The sequence below is a fragment of the Canis lupus genome, chromosome 2 (assembly GCF_011100685.1).
Source record: "Canis lupus familiaris isolate Mischka breed German Shepherd chromosome 2, alternate assembly UU_Cfam_GSD_1.0, whole genome shotgun sequence".
NCBI lineage: Eukaryota > Metazoa > Chordata > Mammalia > Carnivora > Canidae > Canis > Canis lupus.
In genome coordinates, this window is record NC_049223.1 from 50,664,466 (window position 1) to 50,681,291 (window position 16,826).

The 16,826-nt window shown below is 43.1% G+C and overlaps 2 protein-coding genes across 10 annotated transcripts in view; one reads left to right on the top strand and one right to left on the bottom strand.

Annotated features, from left to right (window-relative positions):
* Positions 1-13,214, bottom strand: part of SGTB (small glutamine rich tetratricopeptide repeat containing beta) — a 47,430-nt gene extending 34,216 nt beyond the window's left edge. For 4 of the 5 annotated variants that reach the window (XR_005355612.1, XR_005355611.1, XR_005355610.1 and 1 more), the window contains exons 1-3: positions 13,059-13,214; positions 11,772-11,895; positions 2,988-3,091 (exon numbers count right to left, since the gene is read on the bottom strand). Coding sequence is in view for 2 of the 5 variants with exons in the window: in XM_038530746.1 (XP_038386674.1) it covers positions 2,988-3,091; positions 11,772-11,871 (204 nt within the window). In the remaining 3 variants the exon portion in view is untranslated. Of the gene's footprint in view, positions 1-2,987; positions 3,092-11,771; positions 11,896-12,509; positions 12,811-13,058 lie in introns of all 5 variants that reach the window. The other variant, XM_038530747.1, reaches the window with a different exon arrangement.
* Positions 12,520-16,826, top strand: part of NLN (neurolysin) — a 94,450-nt gene continuing 90,143 nt past the window's right edge. The window contains exon 1 of one of the 5 annotated variants that reach the window (XM_038530728.1): positions 12,520-12,836. In XM_038530728.1, coding sequence (XP_038386656.1) covers positions 12,535-12,836 — 302 coding nt within the window. In that variant the 5' untranslated portion in view covers positions 12,520-12,534. Of the gene's footprint in view, positions 12,837-13,814; positions 13,903-14,289; positions 14,532-16,826 lie in introns of those variants that run through there. The other 4 variants (XM_038530731.1, XM_038530730.1, XM_038530729.1 and 1 more) reach the window with 4 other exon arrangements.

The window sequence follows — 16,826 nt, forward strand, 5'->3', positions numbered from 1 at the left end:
ATCCTTCTCTACTAATCAGTTTTTCTAAACATAAAGTATTAGAATAACAAAGTATAAAATCAAAATGGGAATCCTGGTAACTAGAAGTCACTACTTAAAACTGACTACAGTCTCCGAGGATAGACATTTATCAAGGACACACGACACTGCCCTGCGGTACTTGCTGTCAGGGTTCCTTCTATTTCGCCTGGGCAGTTAATGCATGGGGAAAAAGTGACTTTTTGAGTCAGAAAAGTGGCATATTGAAAAATGACCTCTAATCCATTTTGTCTTTTAAATCCTCCTGAATTAGTTTAATGAGATTGCCACAGTTGTACAACTTTGAAAACTAATTCTCATATTCACCGAATACATTTAAGCAGCCTATAATGTGGGGATGATTGTCACCTACTTTACATAAAAGGAATGAATCCATTTGGGATATAAACTTAACTGGGAGGAAAAACACAAGAACAGTATCCTAAAACTAAAACAATCAACATAACAACCAAGGACACTTGGTGGGACAAATAATTTCTTTTTTTCTTAAGTTTTTATTTTAATTCCAGTTAACTTCAGTATTATATTTGTTTCAGGTATACGACACAGTAATTCAATACTTCCATACAACACCTGGCGCTCATCACAAGCACACTCCTTAATCCCCATCACCTATTTCACCCACCACATCACCCTCCTTCCCTCTGGTAACCATCCCTTTGTTCTCTATAGTGAGGAGTCTGTTTCTGGGTTTGTCTCTCTCTCTCTCTCTCGCTTCTTTTTTTTCCCTTTGCTTATTTGTGTGCCTTTTAGATTCCACATATAAGTGAAATCATCTGGCATTTATCTTTCCCCTGAATGACTTATTTCACTTAGCATAATACCCTCCACTATGTTGTTACAAACGGCAAGATTTCTTTCCTTTTTATGGCTGAATAGAGACAAATAATTTATTTAATTATAAGTCTTGATACTGATTCAGGCAAGTTTTGGACTCTCTGGGTTACTCTGCTAACAAACACACATGTGATGAAATTGCTGCTGTTAAAATGGAGTAACAGAGGACTGACACCACAAATAACACTATGCAGATACACAATGGAGCCAGTTCCAAGAAATTATATTTTAAAAATAGTAAGTAAAAAAATTTTATGATTAAATACAATCAGAGGAAAATAGTAAGAGAGAAAGAAAAGAGTCCTATTTTTTTAAAAAAGACTTTATTTATTTATTCATGAGAGACACAAAGAGAGGCAGAGACACAGGCAGAGGGAGAAGCAGGCTCCCTGCAGGGAGCCTGATGTGGGACTCGATCTCAGGACCCCGGGATCACGCCCCCAAAGGCAGATGCTCAACCACTGAGCCACCCAGGCATCCCAAAACAGAGCCCTATTTAAACAGAGTGCAAGAGTCAACTTGAGCTTCCTGGGAGGCAAAAAAGAGTTCTGATCTCTAGTATGAGGTCAACAGTGACAGACACTAAGGAGTGAGCAAATCCAAGTGTTGTCTGAAGCACAGGACTCTTGGGAATCTATGAGTTAAATAAAGTCAACTTTAACCAGGGGCATATCCAGCCACTGAAATGGAGTTCCCTAAGGAGGCCAGAAGCCCAGCAATCAAAAAAACCACAGCAACCAAAGAGAAGAACCGGGGAATCCTGTGATGGGGAGCACACAGACATGTCACTATCTCTTTACAGCTTTATCATTGAATCAGAATTGATCTGTCTGATAACTGCATTATTCTTTTTTCCAAGTATAGAGACAACAGTATACTGCCAAATTGCCGTCTTCATTGCAACTCTCAGAACCTCTTCCAACAAGTTCTACAGTCAATGTGGTAGTCTCAGCAACATCCCTGCCAGTATGAAGTATAATACCACATGCCTCAGCCTCTCGCCCGAGTTCCTCAATCCATATTGAAGCTCGAATACAGAACCAGAGTAACAAAAGGACTTCATGAGGCACCAAAATGAAATGACAAAACACATCAGAGGTCATTCCAGGGCCCTAAACTCAGTAACCTTAACATTTTTCAGACAGGTTAAGGGGAGCCTGGGTGGCTCTGTCAGTTAAGTGTCAGACTCTTGATTTTGGCTCAGGTCATGATTTCAGGGTTGTGAGATTGAGCCCCCATCGGGCTCCACAGGAGGCATGGAGCCTGCTTACATTCTCTCTTCCTCCTCTCCTTCTACCCCTCCCTGCTTCCTGTTTATGCTGTTTCTCAGAAAAAGCAAGCAAGCAAACTGTCTTTAAAAACATTTTTTTTTCAGACAAATTTATGTTCCATATTCCCTGAAAAGGCCAGAAACCCAAGACCATTATCGTAAACAGTTCTCAAGAGCACAGATCAGAAAATTTGATGTTTGGCATTACTTTTGCACAATGACCTTGAACCTTCCCTGTTTAAAGAGCCCTATCAATGGCCCAATTTAAATATGCTTCAAATGATGATTCAATTCCTGATGAATGTATTTCTACATAGTTGCTTTATAAACAGGAAAATTTTTTTAACTTGTATTCCATGTTTTATTCCATGTCAGAAATCTAAAAAATGCTCAGGTATTAGAAAGGACTTAAAAAGCAACTAAGACATATCATTAAATATAAAAGAAGGTGAGGGCAGCCCAGGTGGCTCAGCAGATTAGCACAGCCTTAAGCCCAGGGCATGATCCTGGAGCCCGGGGGTCGGGCTCCTGCATGGAGGCTGCTTCTCCCTCTGCCTGTGTGTCTGCCTCCCTGTGTCTCTCACGAATAAATAAAATCTTTAAAATGAATGAATGAATGAATGAATGAATGAAGGTGAGAGGATGCTCATAGCTACTAACATGAAAATCTAAAGCACATTAAAAGTTATATTTTAGGTCCCAAATCATCTCCATGTGGACTATCGACCTTATGCTCAAGGAGGAGGTTATTTACGTAAAGGCCTAGCCCCTCAGATGTTAACAACGTAATATCGTAGTCATACTTAAATCAGATACTAATGAGAAAACAGTGACAGCTTACCTTACAGAAGGAATTGGTGAACATTTCTGTCAGAGGCTGTGAAACTGCTAGATGGGTATCTTCTGGGCTGATTTTAAAAACTGTCTCCAAGCACTGAATTGCAACTTGAAATAAATTTGAATAGTGAAAAAAAAAATTAGCAACCTAAAATAAGGAACGACCTTTTATTTTTGGTAGAAATCTGCATTCTGTGCAATCTATGGTAATTCAGTATTTATGATCACAGAACATAAGGAAAAACTAAATGGTTCAGCTACATAGAGATTTCTGTTTATAGACCAGCTGCTGAGGGAAGATAACTTGATTTCTTATTCCTTACTTAAAGAAAAATGTTACCTAGAATATAATTTCTCAATATATCCATTACATCATATTCTTATTGAAGCAAGTCATCAACAACTGATTCCTCTCTGCCAATATCTGATTAGCCACCAATGTTCTAAAGGCTTGAATAAAACGAACCAAAAAAATCTTTTTTTTTCAATTCTGAGAAACAGACTCTCAATCTGACCAAAAATAGTAACAGACACAATTTCTGGCTCATGGGAGGCACTAAATAGCAATCCTGGTATATTTACTTAGGTGAAGATAGGTTGGCTTTAAAAAAATTCATTCATTGCCTGCAAATTTACCTCAAGCACCTGTTGAGGTGCAAGGTCCTGTTCTAAGATGGTAGAAATACAACAGTTAATTTAAAGACAAAAATCTTTAATGCCTCATTATCCATGTGATGAAGCTTATGTTGAGAGAAGGAGGCAGACAAACCCAAAAATACATGGCATGTTAAACGGGGCTGCATTCAGTGTATGGCAAGATAACCGGTCAGGGGATGGAAGAGGTGGAAAGACATGGTGGGAGACGATGCGAGAGAGCAAGTCACTGCTGTTGGATGACAAGGCGCCTCACGTCACACTATGGGCAAATGGAGAGCCATTAAAGAATTCAGTGAAGGAGAAGAACATACCTGGATTTGTGTTTAGAACCAGAAGTGTGGTAGGAATGCTGAGAATGGATTAGACAGGGAATAAGATACAGGCCTCATCCTCACAGAGACAGACATCCAACCGCATGGAATACAGTATAGTAAGTTCAATGACAGAAACACACACCAGCTACATGACAGAGTGGAGGAAACCACCACTCTGACCACAGAGGGTTCCTACTTAAATGATCTAAACAAACAAGGGGCTCAAACCAGGGCAATTATGGGAAAGAAAGAAAGATAGCCTGTCGTTTCTACAAGTACTCCTGGACGGGAATGGATGCGGATTCCCGTCCTCAGGATGCTCTCCTTTGAGGAGGAATTCTCTCCCAGCTCCACAAGATGAGAATGTAGCCAAGTGTCCAGTGTACTCCCAGACAGCGTGCAGCAGGTTCACTTCCATTTGCGTATGACTTTATTTGTATTCAATATACCGAAACTAAAAACTAAACAAAAACACTTCACCCATTTCTCTCACCCTACTCTCTACCTTTGACAACCACCAATTTCTTCTCTGTACCCACGTGCTTGGTTTGTTCATTTATTAGCTTCCATATATAAGAGAGATCCTTCAGTGGTCCTGAGAAAAATACCTCTGCCATAAAAGAAATACTATTACTTTCACTAACCAGCAAACAATTCTCCTTAGAAAAGGGACTGAATAAGCAACTAAGTTACCAATTGCAAGAAGGAGTCAGAGGATCTTTTACATAGAATATAATCTACTATTTACCCATTCCTCATTCTCTCAATTTCTATTCTTCTCTTTTTTTTTTTTTAAGACTTTATGTATTTATTTGACAGAGAGAGAGGATAAGCAGGGGGAGCGGCAGGCAGAGGGAGAGGGAGAAGCAGGTGCCCAGTTGATCAGGGAGCCCGATGTGGGGCTCGACCCCAGGACCCTGGGATCATGACCTGAGCCGAAGGCAGATGCCTAACCAACTGAGCCACCCAGGTGCCCCTTTCAATGTCTATTCTTGCCAAGCACTTGTTCTGGCACTTCAGTCATACCAGCACTATAAACGTTGGGCCACAAGAAAATAGACTCCCACTGCCATGAAGACAGTCAATGCGAACAACAACAATAGTAATAATGGCAAATGTATGTGTGTGTTTATATGTATATACTTATTCTGATCAGTATCTTCCCTTCCTGATCAGACTGGTCACTGCCTTTACTGTGCCATGTCGCTGGTACAGGTTTCTATTATTGAACTTATCATACTATATTCCATGCATTTAAATGTCTCCCACATTAGACTGCCTCTGAGGATAAAGACTGCATCTTACTCATCTATGACTTTAGCAGATCTGGCAAATAATAGGTGTTCAATAAATTTAATCTACATCTTCATTTACAATGGAAGTCATAGTTTAATTACAGAAAAAAAAATAACAATAAACCCTTTGAAGAAAAGCACTCCTCTCCACCAAAACATTAATACACAACCATGGGAAAGAGGGATAGTACACAACCAAGTCCTTAACCAAAACCCAGAGTATATAACTTTACTGCGCAACAAGGACAGGTGAACAGTCCATGTGGTAACTGAGGGATTTTTATGCCCTATCCTGTTGAAGCAATTCAGTTCATCTCCCTTATTTCCTCTGCCATTCACCTTAAAACACAGACCTGGTTCATATTAGATAGAATTAAATATCATTAAAGGAGGTGGCTGTTTTGTTTTAAACACAATTATTTGGTGTGTGTTTTTTCAAACCACTTTACTGAAGTATGGTTGACATATAAAAAGCTGTTCATAGTTAATGTCTATAACTCCATGAGTTTGGAGATAAGCATACACCCATGAAATCATCACCACCGTCAATGCCAGAGACATACTCATCACCTCCCAAAGCTTCCTCTCACCACCTTTATTATCGTGTGTACGTGTGTTGTAAGAACACTTTAACCTAAGGTCTACCTTCTTACCCAACTTTAAGTATATAACATAATTAATGATAGGCACTGGGCAGACTAGTCAGTCCCCAGAACTTAATTACTTTGACCATCACCTCCCTATTTGCTCTTTCATAGCTGCTGGCAACCATCATTCTGTGAGTTTACTATTTTAGATTCCCTACACAAGCAAACAGAATTGTCTGATAAGTAAACCCAGTAGCCAAAATATTGATAGCCTTGATGATAACAGTGTGGGTGAGAGATTGAGGCAAAGACCTACCTGGAATGGGTCCAAGAAAGAATAGAAGGAGAGGAATTAGAAAAGAGCAGTATAGATAGCTCTTTCAAAGAGTTTTCCAGCAAAAGAAACAGGCAAAAAGAGTAGGCAGTAAGTGGCAGGGTGGGTAGCACGACAAGAACTCAGGACTATTTCGTTATCGTTTTTCATACAACCAAAAAAAAAAAAAAAAATCAAATAACCTAGTTACAGTAATTTCTCTTACTTTTACCTCAAGATTCTCATTTATAAAACAAATTCAAGCCTTCTTTCAGGAATAAGTAATACAAATTCCTTACTCAGGAATAAGTCCTACAAATATAAACAAGTACACTATATAATTCTTGTTCCCCTTTAACCACAAATAATAACAGTGCATTTGGTACTAATGAGGAGCAGGGCAAGTGAAGACTTCTATACAACACTATGATATCCCATGTACCACTTTATTCAAAAGCTTCCATATGCCAGGTACCTGTCATCACTGATTCTGATCCTCTTGACAAATCTATCAGATGGAGAAGAGTCAGAGGCTTCACCTAACAGCCTTAGAAATTGTGCTACAGATCAACTAAGTGATATGCCCACGATCACTTGACTCAATTCATCAACCCAATTCAACAAATATTTATTGAGCACCTACTACGTGTCAGGCACTTTTCTACATGCTTTAGATAAATCAGTGACTAAAACAGAAAAGATCCCTGACTTCTTGGGGGTAGGGGTGGAGAGGTAGGCTATAAGCAGTAAAGAGTACTGCAAGTATAGAGAGTAGAGCAGAGAAGCAGGCTGCAGATATGAGTGCCCAGCATAGGTCTCATTCAGAAAAGAGATTTGACAAAGACTCAAAGAAGATGGGGGCATTACTATTATATGGAGAAATAACAATCTAAGCAGAAAAAAACTACAGCCAAAGCCCTTAGGAAAGAGGATATAGTATATTCAGAGTTAGGAAGCTAATTTGGTTATAGCCAAATGAGAAAGGGGAAGCGTCTGTCAACAACACATCGCTGAAGTCCAAATTATATAAATCCTTTAAACAATGACTAAGTAACATGAGGAGTCACGGCAAGATTTTGAGTGGAATAATGATAGAATCTGACATACTCTGTTTTATTTTTTTGTTAATTTTTTCAAAGATTTTATTTTTAAGTAATCTCTATAACCCGATGTGGGGCTCAAACTTAAAACCCCAAGATCAAGAGTTGCATGTTCCACTGACTGAGCCAGCTAGGCACCCTCTGACATACTCTGTTTGAAAAGGTCACTGGTGGCTGTGTTGGGAATATTCAACAAAGCTGCAAGAACAGAAGCAGACAGACCTGTAAGAGGCTACTACATTAAAACAGAGGAGAAATACTTAATTCTACCCAGGGGTGACATCAGTGAAGGTGGGAGGACATGGTAAGACTCTAGATATATATGTTGAAGGCACAGCCAACAGGATTTAATCATTTAATGATTAAATGCAGAGTCTGAGAGAAAGAGAAGAGTCCAGAATGATGTCCAAGTTTTGGGCCTATGCAAGTGGAAAAGATAAGAGTTGCCATCAACTGAGATGGGGAACAGATTTTGGGTGGGAGGATCAGGAGTTCAGTCTTGGAAATGTTCAGTTTGAGATGCCTATTAGACATAGAAGTGGAGATACCTAGTAGGCAGTTGGATATAAAAATCTGCAGTTCAGAAGGAAGGTCTTGGCTGAAGGCCAAGAAACTGAATGATACCATCAAAAAAGTAAGTACAGATAATGAAAAGAAGATCAAGCACTGGACCCGGGGCACTCCAAGTCAGAGAAAAGAAGAAAAGGTAGTAAAGGAGACAGAAGGAACAGGCCATGAGAGAAGAAGAAAACTAAGAGTGTGAGGAGGTATCCTGGAAGCCAAGTAAATCAAGTATAGAGCAGTGGCAGGATGGGAGGGGGGTGAGGTGGAGGGAGGTTGGGGGCAAGACGAGAGAGATTATCAGCATTATCAATGGCAGCTAATAAGACAGATGGAGACTGAGAACTGACCACTTAACTAAATCACCAGAAATCCTTGATGACCTTAATGAGAATAGTACAAGTGGAAAGAGACTGAGGCAAAAGCCTAACTGGAATAGGGGGTTTAAGAAGGAATAGAAGAGGAACTTTAAAAAACAAGTACACACAATTCTTTCAAAGAGTTTTCCAGCAAAAGGGGAAGACAATAGAAGGAGGCAGAAGTTTAGAAGCAGGGAGTAATACAGCAAGAGTAATAAGCGGTTGTTTTTGCTTTTTTTTTTAAGAAGGGAAAAATAATGAAACATCTATCCTGATAAAAATAATCCAGTACAGAGTGAAAACTTGCTGATGTAAGAGAAGAAGGGTAGAGTAACTAGAATGACATCCCAGAGTAGGCGAGACAGGATGGAATGAGATCCAGTGTGCCAGCAGAGAGGTTTCATTTAGAAAAGTCGATGGATAGTTCATCTACAGTATCTTAGTCTATTTGTGCCATTCTAACAAAACATCATAGTCAAGGTGACTTCTATACAAAAGAAATTTATTTCTCATAGTTCTCGAAGCTGGAAAGTTCAATATTAAGGCACCAGCAAATTTAGTGTCTAGTGATAACCTGCTTTCTGGTTCAGAGATGGTGCCTCTTCGCTGCGTCCTTACATGGTAGAAGGAGCAAAGGAACTCTCTGGGGTCTCTCATAAGAGCATGAATCCCAATCATGAAGGCCCCACCTCCTAATATCACACTGGGCATTAGGTTTCAACATATGAATTTTGAGAAAACATAAATATTTAGTCCAAGGCATATGGTAACAGGCAGGCAGGCAGAGTGTTGGTGGGGGGTGTAGATGTTGGTGTGTGGATAGATGGGGCAGGGGAAGTCTGTGGAAGTTATTTTCTTATTACTTTAATTTTCTTGGTAGAGTAGGAAGCACGGTCATCAATTAAAAGTGAGTACAGGAGAGGAGGTTTGAGGGTTTGAGGAGACACCAGAAAGTGCTAAAGTAGTGGCCTAGGAAAGCAAAAATATGAATGAACTTGGAAGAGATAGTGTGATTGCCAGGCAGCGTTAAAGGTCCACCTGAGGCTCATGGTCATGAATTCAAAGTGGGACCATTCAACAAAGTTTTATGTTTTGCTCCGTTTATACATAGTCACATGGATATGAGCACAGAGTTGGTGGAAAGCTGAATTTACATGAGGCTGGGTTTTGCAAGAAAGGAAGAGATATACAAGGGTGTATCTCTAATATATATAATATAATAATATGTAATATATATGATATATATATATCATATAATAATAATATATAATATAATAATGAATCATGGAATCTAAGAAAGGTAAGAAGAGGAGTGTAAAAGGTATGGGATCAACAGACTGGGGGGGGGTATTCATAGGGTCAAATAGTTGGGGTAGGGATTCTAGAAGGAGTGACCTGGAAAGACAGGCAGTACTGGTCAGGAAGTGAAATGTCTACAATAGACATTATGGAGAGAATGCAATTTTAGTAAGGATAAGGTCCAGGGAAGAGTTTCTCACCCTTGGCACTACTGACATTTTGGATTTTGTTCTTGGGGGCCGTCCTGTGTATTATAGTATGTTTAGCAGAATCCATGGCCTCTACCCACTAGGTGCCAGTAACACCAGCCCCTTAGTAGTGACAATCAAAAAAAAAAAAAAAAATATCTCCAGACATTGCAAAATCACCCTACGTTGAAAACCACTAGTCTAGGGTATAACCATGCAGCTGAGTGGTTGAGATCACTGGAGGACAGAAGATCAAGGAACAGAGTGCTGAGAAAAATGAAAGAAACATCTATGAGGTCATTGCAACTGCCAAGAATAAGATAGAGTAGTACTCGAGAGAGTGACAGGGAGCAGAAGCCACATGAAACAGATGTCAGTAGATGACAACAATTAGGAGTGGGTGACATAATATGATGCAAAAGCTCAAAGCTGATAAGACTATAAGACCTTACTGCTATGGGAAGGCTGGTACTAGAACTTAGGCTCCTTTTCCAGGGCTTTTTTAAATGTCTAGAAGGTGGGCAGACTTCCCCCACATGATTTCATACTCAATTAAATTAGACTCATAGAGTCAAAAATAGGGGTCGGTCAAAAACAATTGGCACCATTTCTGACTTCCATGTATAACAAACAGCTGAAGGCACATATTTTTGGCTGAAGACCATCCTAAAAATAGGACATAACATCTTGATTTTTTAAAAAACTCAATTTTCTTTCTGGCCTTTAGAAGTATTATACTGCGTTTGATTGGAGAAGAAACATCTTTTATTAAATGACTGCCTTTATCTGTCTGCTACTGAGCAACCATAACCAATATTTTCTTTAGATTTATCTTCACATAGTCTAACCACCAAGGACAAAAAGAACCTTAATATGAAATGAACCGATTGCAATGTTCTCCAACTGTGTGTCACCTGCTCCTCTCACTGCCACCTGGAAAGACAGCGTCTCACCAGATTGCAAGCAGATTTAGAGCAAATGCCCAGTTTTCATCCCCACCTCTTAAAAGCATATTCACAATGGAAGTGCTTATTGAAATTAATAGATGTATCCCCTTCATAGGAGAAACAGCCTCTAGATGGCAAAATCAAATTGTATTATAATTCATTAAATTCTCCTAAGTGTACTATCTCATTGCAATAATTAAGTCTTCAGGGCACAAAGAAGCTACGCTCATTGAACCTCCCCAAGCCCATCTGCAGCATTGTATCCTGTTATGCTTATACTGGATTTAAATATTATAATGCATAAACATGAAGCAGAAAAGATGGTGTTCAAAGAAACACGTGATGCTGTCATCCAAGTCCAGCTCAATTTAACAGATTACCAAATCTAATATTTAAAGCTCATGCAGAACACCAGTGAAATCCTCCCATTTTCAAATCCCGGAACAGAAAGTTGTCATAGCTTAATTGTGATGTAATTATTACACTTTACATAGTGCTTTTATGATGACTAAGGTATTTTCATATATGGATTCTAAACGGGATGCTTTTCTATTAGGAAGAGACAAGACCTTCAGAGTAAAAGCCGGGATTTAAATCTCAGCTTTGCCACATTATGTCGTTGTTATGTTACGTTACTTAATCTATCTGGTTTCATTCATTATCTGTTAAATAAGGATAATACTAACTTAACAGTTACTGTTAACTGTTAAGAAAAAAAATCCCTATGATTTTGTATGATCAGCATAGTTCTGACACCATACAGTTGTTCAATAAATGAATGATTGTCCTCTTATTCTGTCGTTAATGAAAACAAGCCTCAGAAAATGGAAACGCAATCTTTCTTCTTGAATTGTCAATAAAATATTTTGATTTTGTTATAATAGATCATAAAGTGGGCAGCCTGGGTGGCTCAGGGGTTTAGCCCCTGCTGCCTTCAGCCCAGGACGTGATCCTGGAGATCCAGGATCGAGTCCCACATCGGGCTCCCTGCATGGAGCCTGCTTCTCCCTCTGCCTGTGTCTCTACCTCTCTCTCTGTGTCTCTCATGAATAAATAAATATAATCTTTAATAAATAAAAAATATAATAGATCATAAAGTCACGCTTACAGCTATTATAGTCTTGGCTTATTATTATAACACAAATGGACATAAAGAGCAGGTGCCTACCTTCCAAACTTTCTTGTTCATCTGAAGTATAAGCATCCATCTGACTTTGTTCCCGCAAGAAACGAATAACTGCATAAACTAAGTGCTTGATAGATGACATTTTAAAAGCTTAAACACTTTTTCCCTGATAAAAGAAAGGAAAACACTGCTTCAAGAATCAGCCAGGAAAGGTTATAAATAACAAGGTCATAAATCACATCAGAAGTAAGAAAAGAAAAAAAAAGAAAAAAGAAAACCCTGTATTACCTTCGTTCTTCTTTTTAAAGACTCAGGAGGACAAAAATACGTAACGAAATACATATTCTCACCTACACCCAGCAGTGTTAGATTATGTCAGAACTTGCCAAAGTAAAATTTTTCTCAAAACATGTAGAACACAAGCTTAGGCTCTCACTGTCCCTGCTACCCTAACAGTCTGCATAGTAGAAATAGAGATCAGGACGGGGTGGGGGGGGGGGGGTCTAGCTACAGATGTAGAAATCCCCCAAAGGCCTCAGGACTCAGTGGAGGGAGATTTTCATACTGCTGACTCAGAAGCTGATCGACAACGAGCATCTTCCTCAGTTTCAAGAGATTCTTCTTCTTTTTTTTTTTTTAAATGTAGGTATGAATTTACCCTGCACCAACTTTTGCAGGCTTAGACTGTCACAGGAGGAGGAAATGTATTTAATAACGAGAAGGTGTTCAACCACCGAGTGTCATTCTTAATAAAAAACGGCATTTCTGTTGGATGGAGACCTGAGGTCGTGGCCTGGGTCGGAGGATGCTACACGCCGAGCGGCGCTCTCCGCAGCAGCCGAGCTCCCGGGGACGAGCTGCAAGCTCCGGGGCAGGTTCATTCACTCGGATACTACCGCCTCCGAGCTGTGGCGCAGGGCCAGGCGGCACCGGCGGCTCATTTGCACTCAATCGCATCATCCATCTGCTCTCCGGGCTCCCTAAGCCACAGCCAGGGTGTGGTACCCGCCGCCAGCGTGTTTATTATTTCTGCGCTTATTTCCAAGGCGAGCGCAGTCTCCAGGCCACGGGGCTGCAAGCACTAAAAATAAGGCCCCAGGACGGAAGGTGAAAACCGCACGGCGGGGGCCGGGGGCCGGGGGGCGGGGGGCGGGGGGCGAGCCCCCTCCCGCAGGCCTCTCCCCGGGCTCCTCCCCGGGCACAGCGAGCTCCGGCTCCCTCCCTCCAGGCCCCAGGCCCGCGGTGGCCCAGGCGGGAGCGGCGGGGCGGTGCAGGCCCCGGGGGGGGGGGGGGGGGGGGGGACGCCCAGCCCAGCCCGCAGCCCCTTACCAGGCGAGGACGCGAGACGGTGGCAGCGGGCCCGGGGGGCGTCCGGAGGCCGGTTCGCGCGCCCCCTGGTCCTCCGGCTTCAGCCCGGCTCCCGAGCGCAGCACGGCCCGCGGCCGCCCAAACTTCCCCGGCTCCGAGGCCGCCGCAGCCGCCGCCAACCCCTCGGGCCCCCGCCCCCCGGCTGCTCGCTCCGCCCGCGGCCCCCGGCTCTCGCCCGAAGCGGCCCCGGGGCGGTGCCAGGCGCGCGGGGCGGGGCCCGGGGTGGGCGGGGCCGAAACGGGGGCGGGGCCTGGGCCAGAGGGGGCGGGGCCTGGATGGGGCGGGGTCGGGGCGGGGCCGACGAGGGCGCCAGCGTGGGGCTGCCGCACGTGAGAGGTCGCAGATCCGACCGCCGCCGCCGCCGCCTGCCTCGTGGGGCCGCCGGCTCTCGGCTCCCCGGCGCCCCGCCTCCCCTACCCGCACCGGAGGACGACGCGCCCCCGCCCCTCACGCCCCCGGCGGCGCGCTCCGCTCGGGACCCCGGGCTCTCGCGGGAACTGGCCCCGGGACGGTGCCAGGCGCGCGGGGCGGGGCCTGAGTGGGCGGGGCGCTGTGCCGAAGTGGGCGGGGCGCGGGGCGGGGCCGAAGTGGGCGCCGGCGTGGGGCTGCCGCACGTGGGAGGGCGCGGACCCGGCCGCCGCCGCCTGCCTCCCGGGGCCGCCTCCCGGCTGCCCGGCGCCCCGCCTCCCGCCTCCCCGCCTCCCGCCTCCCCGCCGCCGCCGCCGCCGCCGCCGCCGCCGCCGCCGCCGCCTCTCGGCCGTCCCATGATCGCCCGGTGCCTTCCGGCTGTGCGAGGCCTCCACAGGTACCTCCCGCGCGCGGGCTCGCGCAGACCTTGGGGCCGGGCGTGGTGCTCGGCCTCCCCGGGGCGCGCCGGTCGCACGTCCCCACGGCCCGCGCCCTACCCTGAGCGACACCTGCCGCGGGCCCTCGGGGCCACCTTGCCCCCTCCGCTCCCTCGGGAGGGCGTCCGTTCCCCTTTGTTTGGGGCTGCGGCTGCACACAGGCCGGCCCAGAATGAGCGCGGAAGGAGGGTGCGGACAAGAAAATCGTTTGGCTCCCCCCGCGCCGCGCCGCGCCGCGCCGCGCCGCGCCCCGCAGCGCCCCGCAGACCTCCCGGTGAACGTGCGCGCAGCCGTCGGCTCCGGAACTGCGCCTCCAGTCCGCCCCTCGCGCCTCACTAGCCACAGCTCGTTGACCGCGGTCTGCGTGCCGCCGCTCTGCTCTCGCTGCTCATCTCCGTCCGTGCTTCCTAATTTCCTTTTTATTTACCTCTTCCCCGTAAAAACATTCGGCCTCTCGCCGGGGCAAATTGACTTGGCCCAAAATGGAGGAAATTATCGGTTGGACGCGGTTTGGGGCAGCCTCAGCTGCTGTTTTGGATTGCTTCCTAGCTCCCAAGCCGCACCTCTGCAAAAGACCAGTAGCAAGATGGTGAGAGAATTAAATTCTTTGCACGGATGCACTAGATGGAGTGGTTTTCAGGAAACAATGCCTCTCCCACCCCCCATCCCCAAATCCAGCCTTAAACTGTAAATCCTAACGTAGATCCAATAGAAGAAAGGAAATGTGTATTTCTTGCTAGATACTTACAAAGCTACTTTGGAAAAGGCCCAGCATTTAAGCTTTTTGACAGTTTTCTATTGTGTAAGGCCACTCATCTGTGTGGAGCTTTGCGTTGTTCGGTCCTTAGGTTATGGTGCATCCAAAGGATAGTAGTAATCATAAAGAATTAATGTGATGATTTTTATCGTATTTCACATTGTCCTTTTAGTCTGCAGGCTGCGAGTGATACGGCTTCCAGTTGCAGCTAAAGGTACAAATGAAGATACTCCCATAACGCAGGTGTGAGAAGAGAATAAATTCTGTATAAGACAGCGGTTCTCAAACTTTTTAGTCTCAGGACCCCTTTACCTTGCAGAAACTACCGAGGACCTAAAAGCTGTTTATGTCGATTATACCTATCCATATTTATCAGATTAGAAATGAAAACTAAGGGATTTTTAAAGTATTTATTAGGGGTTTTTTTTAAGTGATAAATTCATTACCTGCACAAATAACATTTTTTCATGAAAAATAACCTTTCCAAAACGCCTCCAAAAAAATCAGTAAGAAAGTGACCTTGTAGTTTGGGTTTTTCTTTTTCCTTAATTTTTTTATGGTTGTAAAATAAACAAAATATAACACTTGGCCATTTCAAGTGCACAATTTTTTTTTAAGATTTTATTTATTCATGAAAGGCACAGAGAGAGAGAGAGAGAGAGAGGCAGAGACACAGGCAGAGGGAGAAGCAGGCTCCGTGCAGGGAGCCCAATGCAGGACTCGATCCCAGGTCTCCAGGATCACACCCTGGGCCGAAGGCAGGTGCAAAACCACTGAGCCACCCAGGGATCCCCTCAAGTGCACAATTTTTAAGTGCACAATTCAGTGACATTAAGAATATTCACATTGTTGCACAACTATTACCATTATCCATTTCTAGATCTTTTTCATCGTCCCAAAGTGAAACACTTTAGTCATTAAACAGTAACTAAGTTCTTTGCAATTCATGGTAACCACTACTTCTTCTATTTTTATGATTTTGACTACTTTAGGTACCTCCTACAAGGGGAATCATATAGTATTTGTTCTTTTGTGACTGGCTTATTTGAGTTAGCATGTTTTTAAGGGTCATCCACATTATAACTTAGGTCAGAATATCCTTTTTATGGCTGAATAATATTCCACTGTATCAAAATACCACATATTTATTCACCGGTCCATGGTCATTTGGCTTGTTTCCATCTTTTGGCTATTTTGAATAATCCTGCTGTGATCACGGGATGTGCACATATCTATTTGAGTCTCTCCTTTCAGTTCTTTAGCATGTATACTTAGAATTAGTGGGCCCCTATGGTAATTTTGTATTTAATTTTTTTGAAGAACCGCTATGTTTCCCACAGCACCTGTACCATTTTATATTCCTGTCAGGAGTGAACAGGAGTTCCATCTTCTTCACCAACATTTGATTTCTGTTTTTGTTTTTTATAACAACCATCGTAGGAGTGGCCTTGTTTTACATTTGTGTAAAACAGATGTGTGACTTAATAGAAAATAGCTGCATTCTTACATCTGCTTCTGTGTTTTATATGTTACACTGTTTTGCTTTAAGAAGAGGAAGAAAATCCCACCTCTCACTCATGTACTCACTCAAATAGGAGTACTTAACAGCTTAAAAATAATCATGGATATGCTTGGATATCATATCAAATTTCACAGGTAATAGTTTTTTTTAAGGGTAGTTGCAATGACGGATATAAAATTATCAATGTACTTTTCTTATTCTGTTATGTTGAAATCCATATGTCTAGCTTAGATTTTTTTTTCTAGCTTAGATTTTAAATGGATATTTTACCCATGCATGATTTTCTAATGTCAAACATTGGTTACTTGGAAAATAACAGTACACTGTGTTATACAGATCTTCCTAATGTTGGCATGTTACATTATTCAGTATCAAATCATATTCATTAATATCATCATCCATCCTATCATAAATGTCATGAAGTATTAGGAAGCTGGCAAGCTCGTGGTGGCAGGTACAATTTTTCAAAATTCTAGTTTTCATTTGAAAGCTGAAGTTTTATCCTTGATAACAAATAGTATCAGTTCCTTGAAATGACAGGCTCACTTTATTTCATTTCTGGGAGAATTTGTGCTGAATACTTTAGTCTGATCAACCATAGTTTG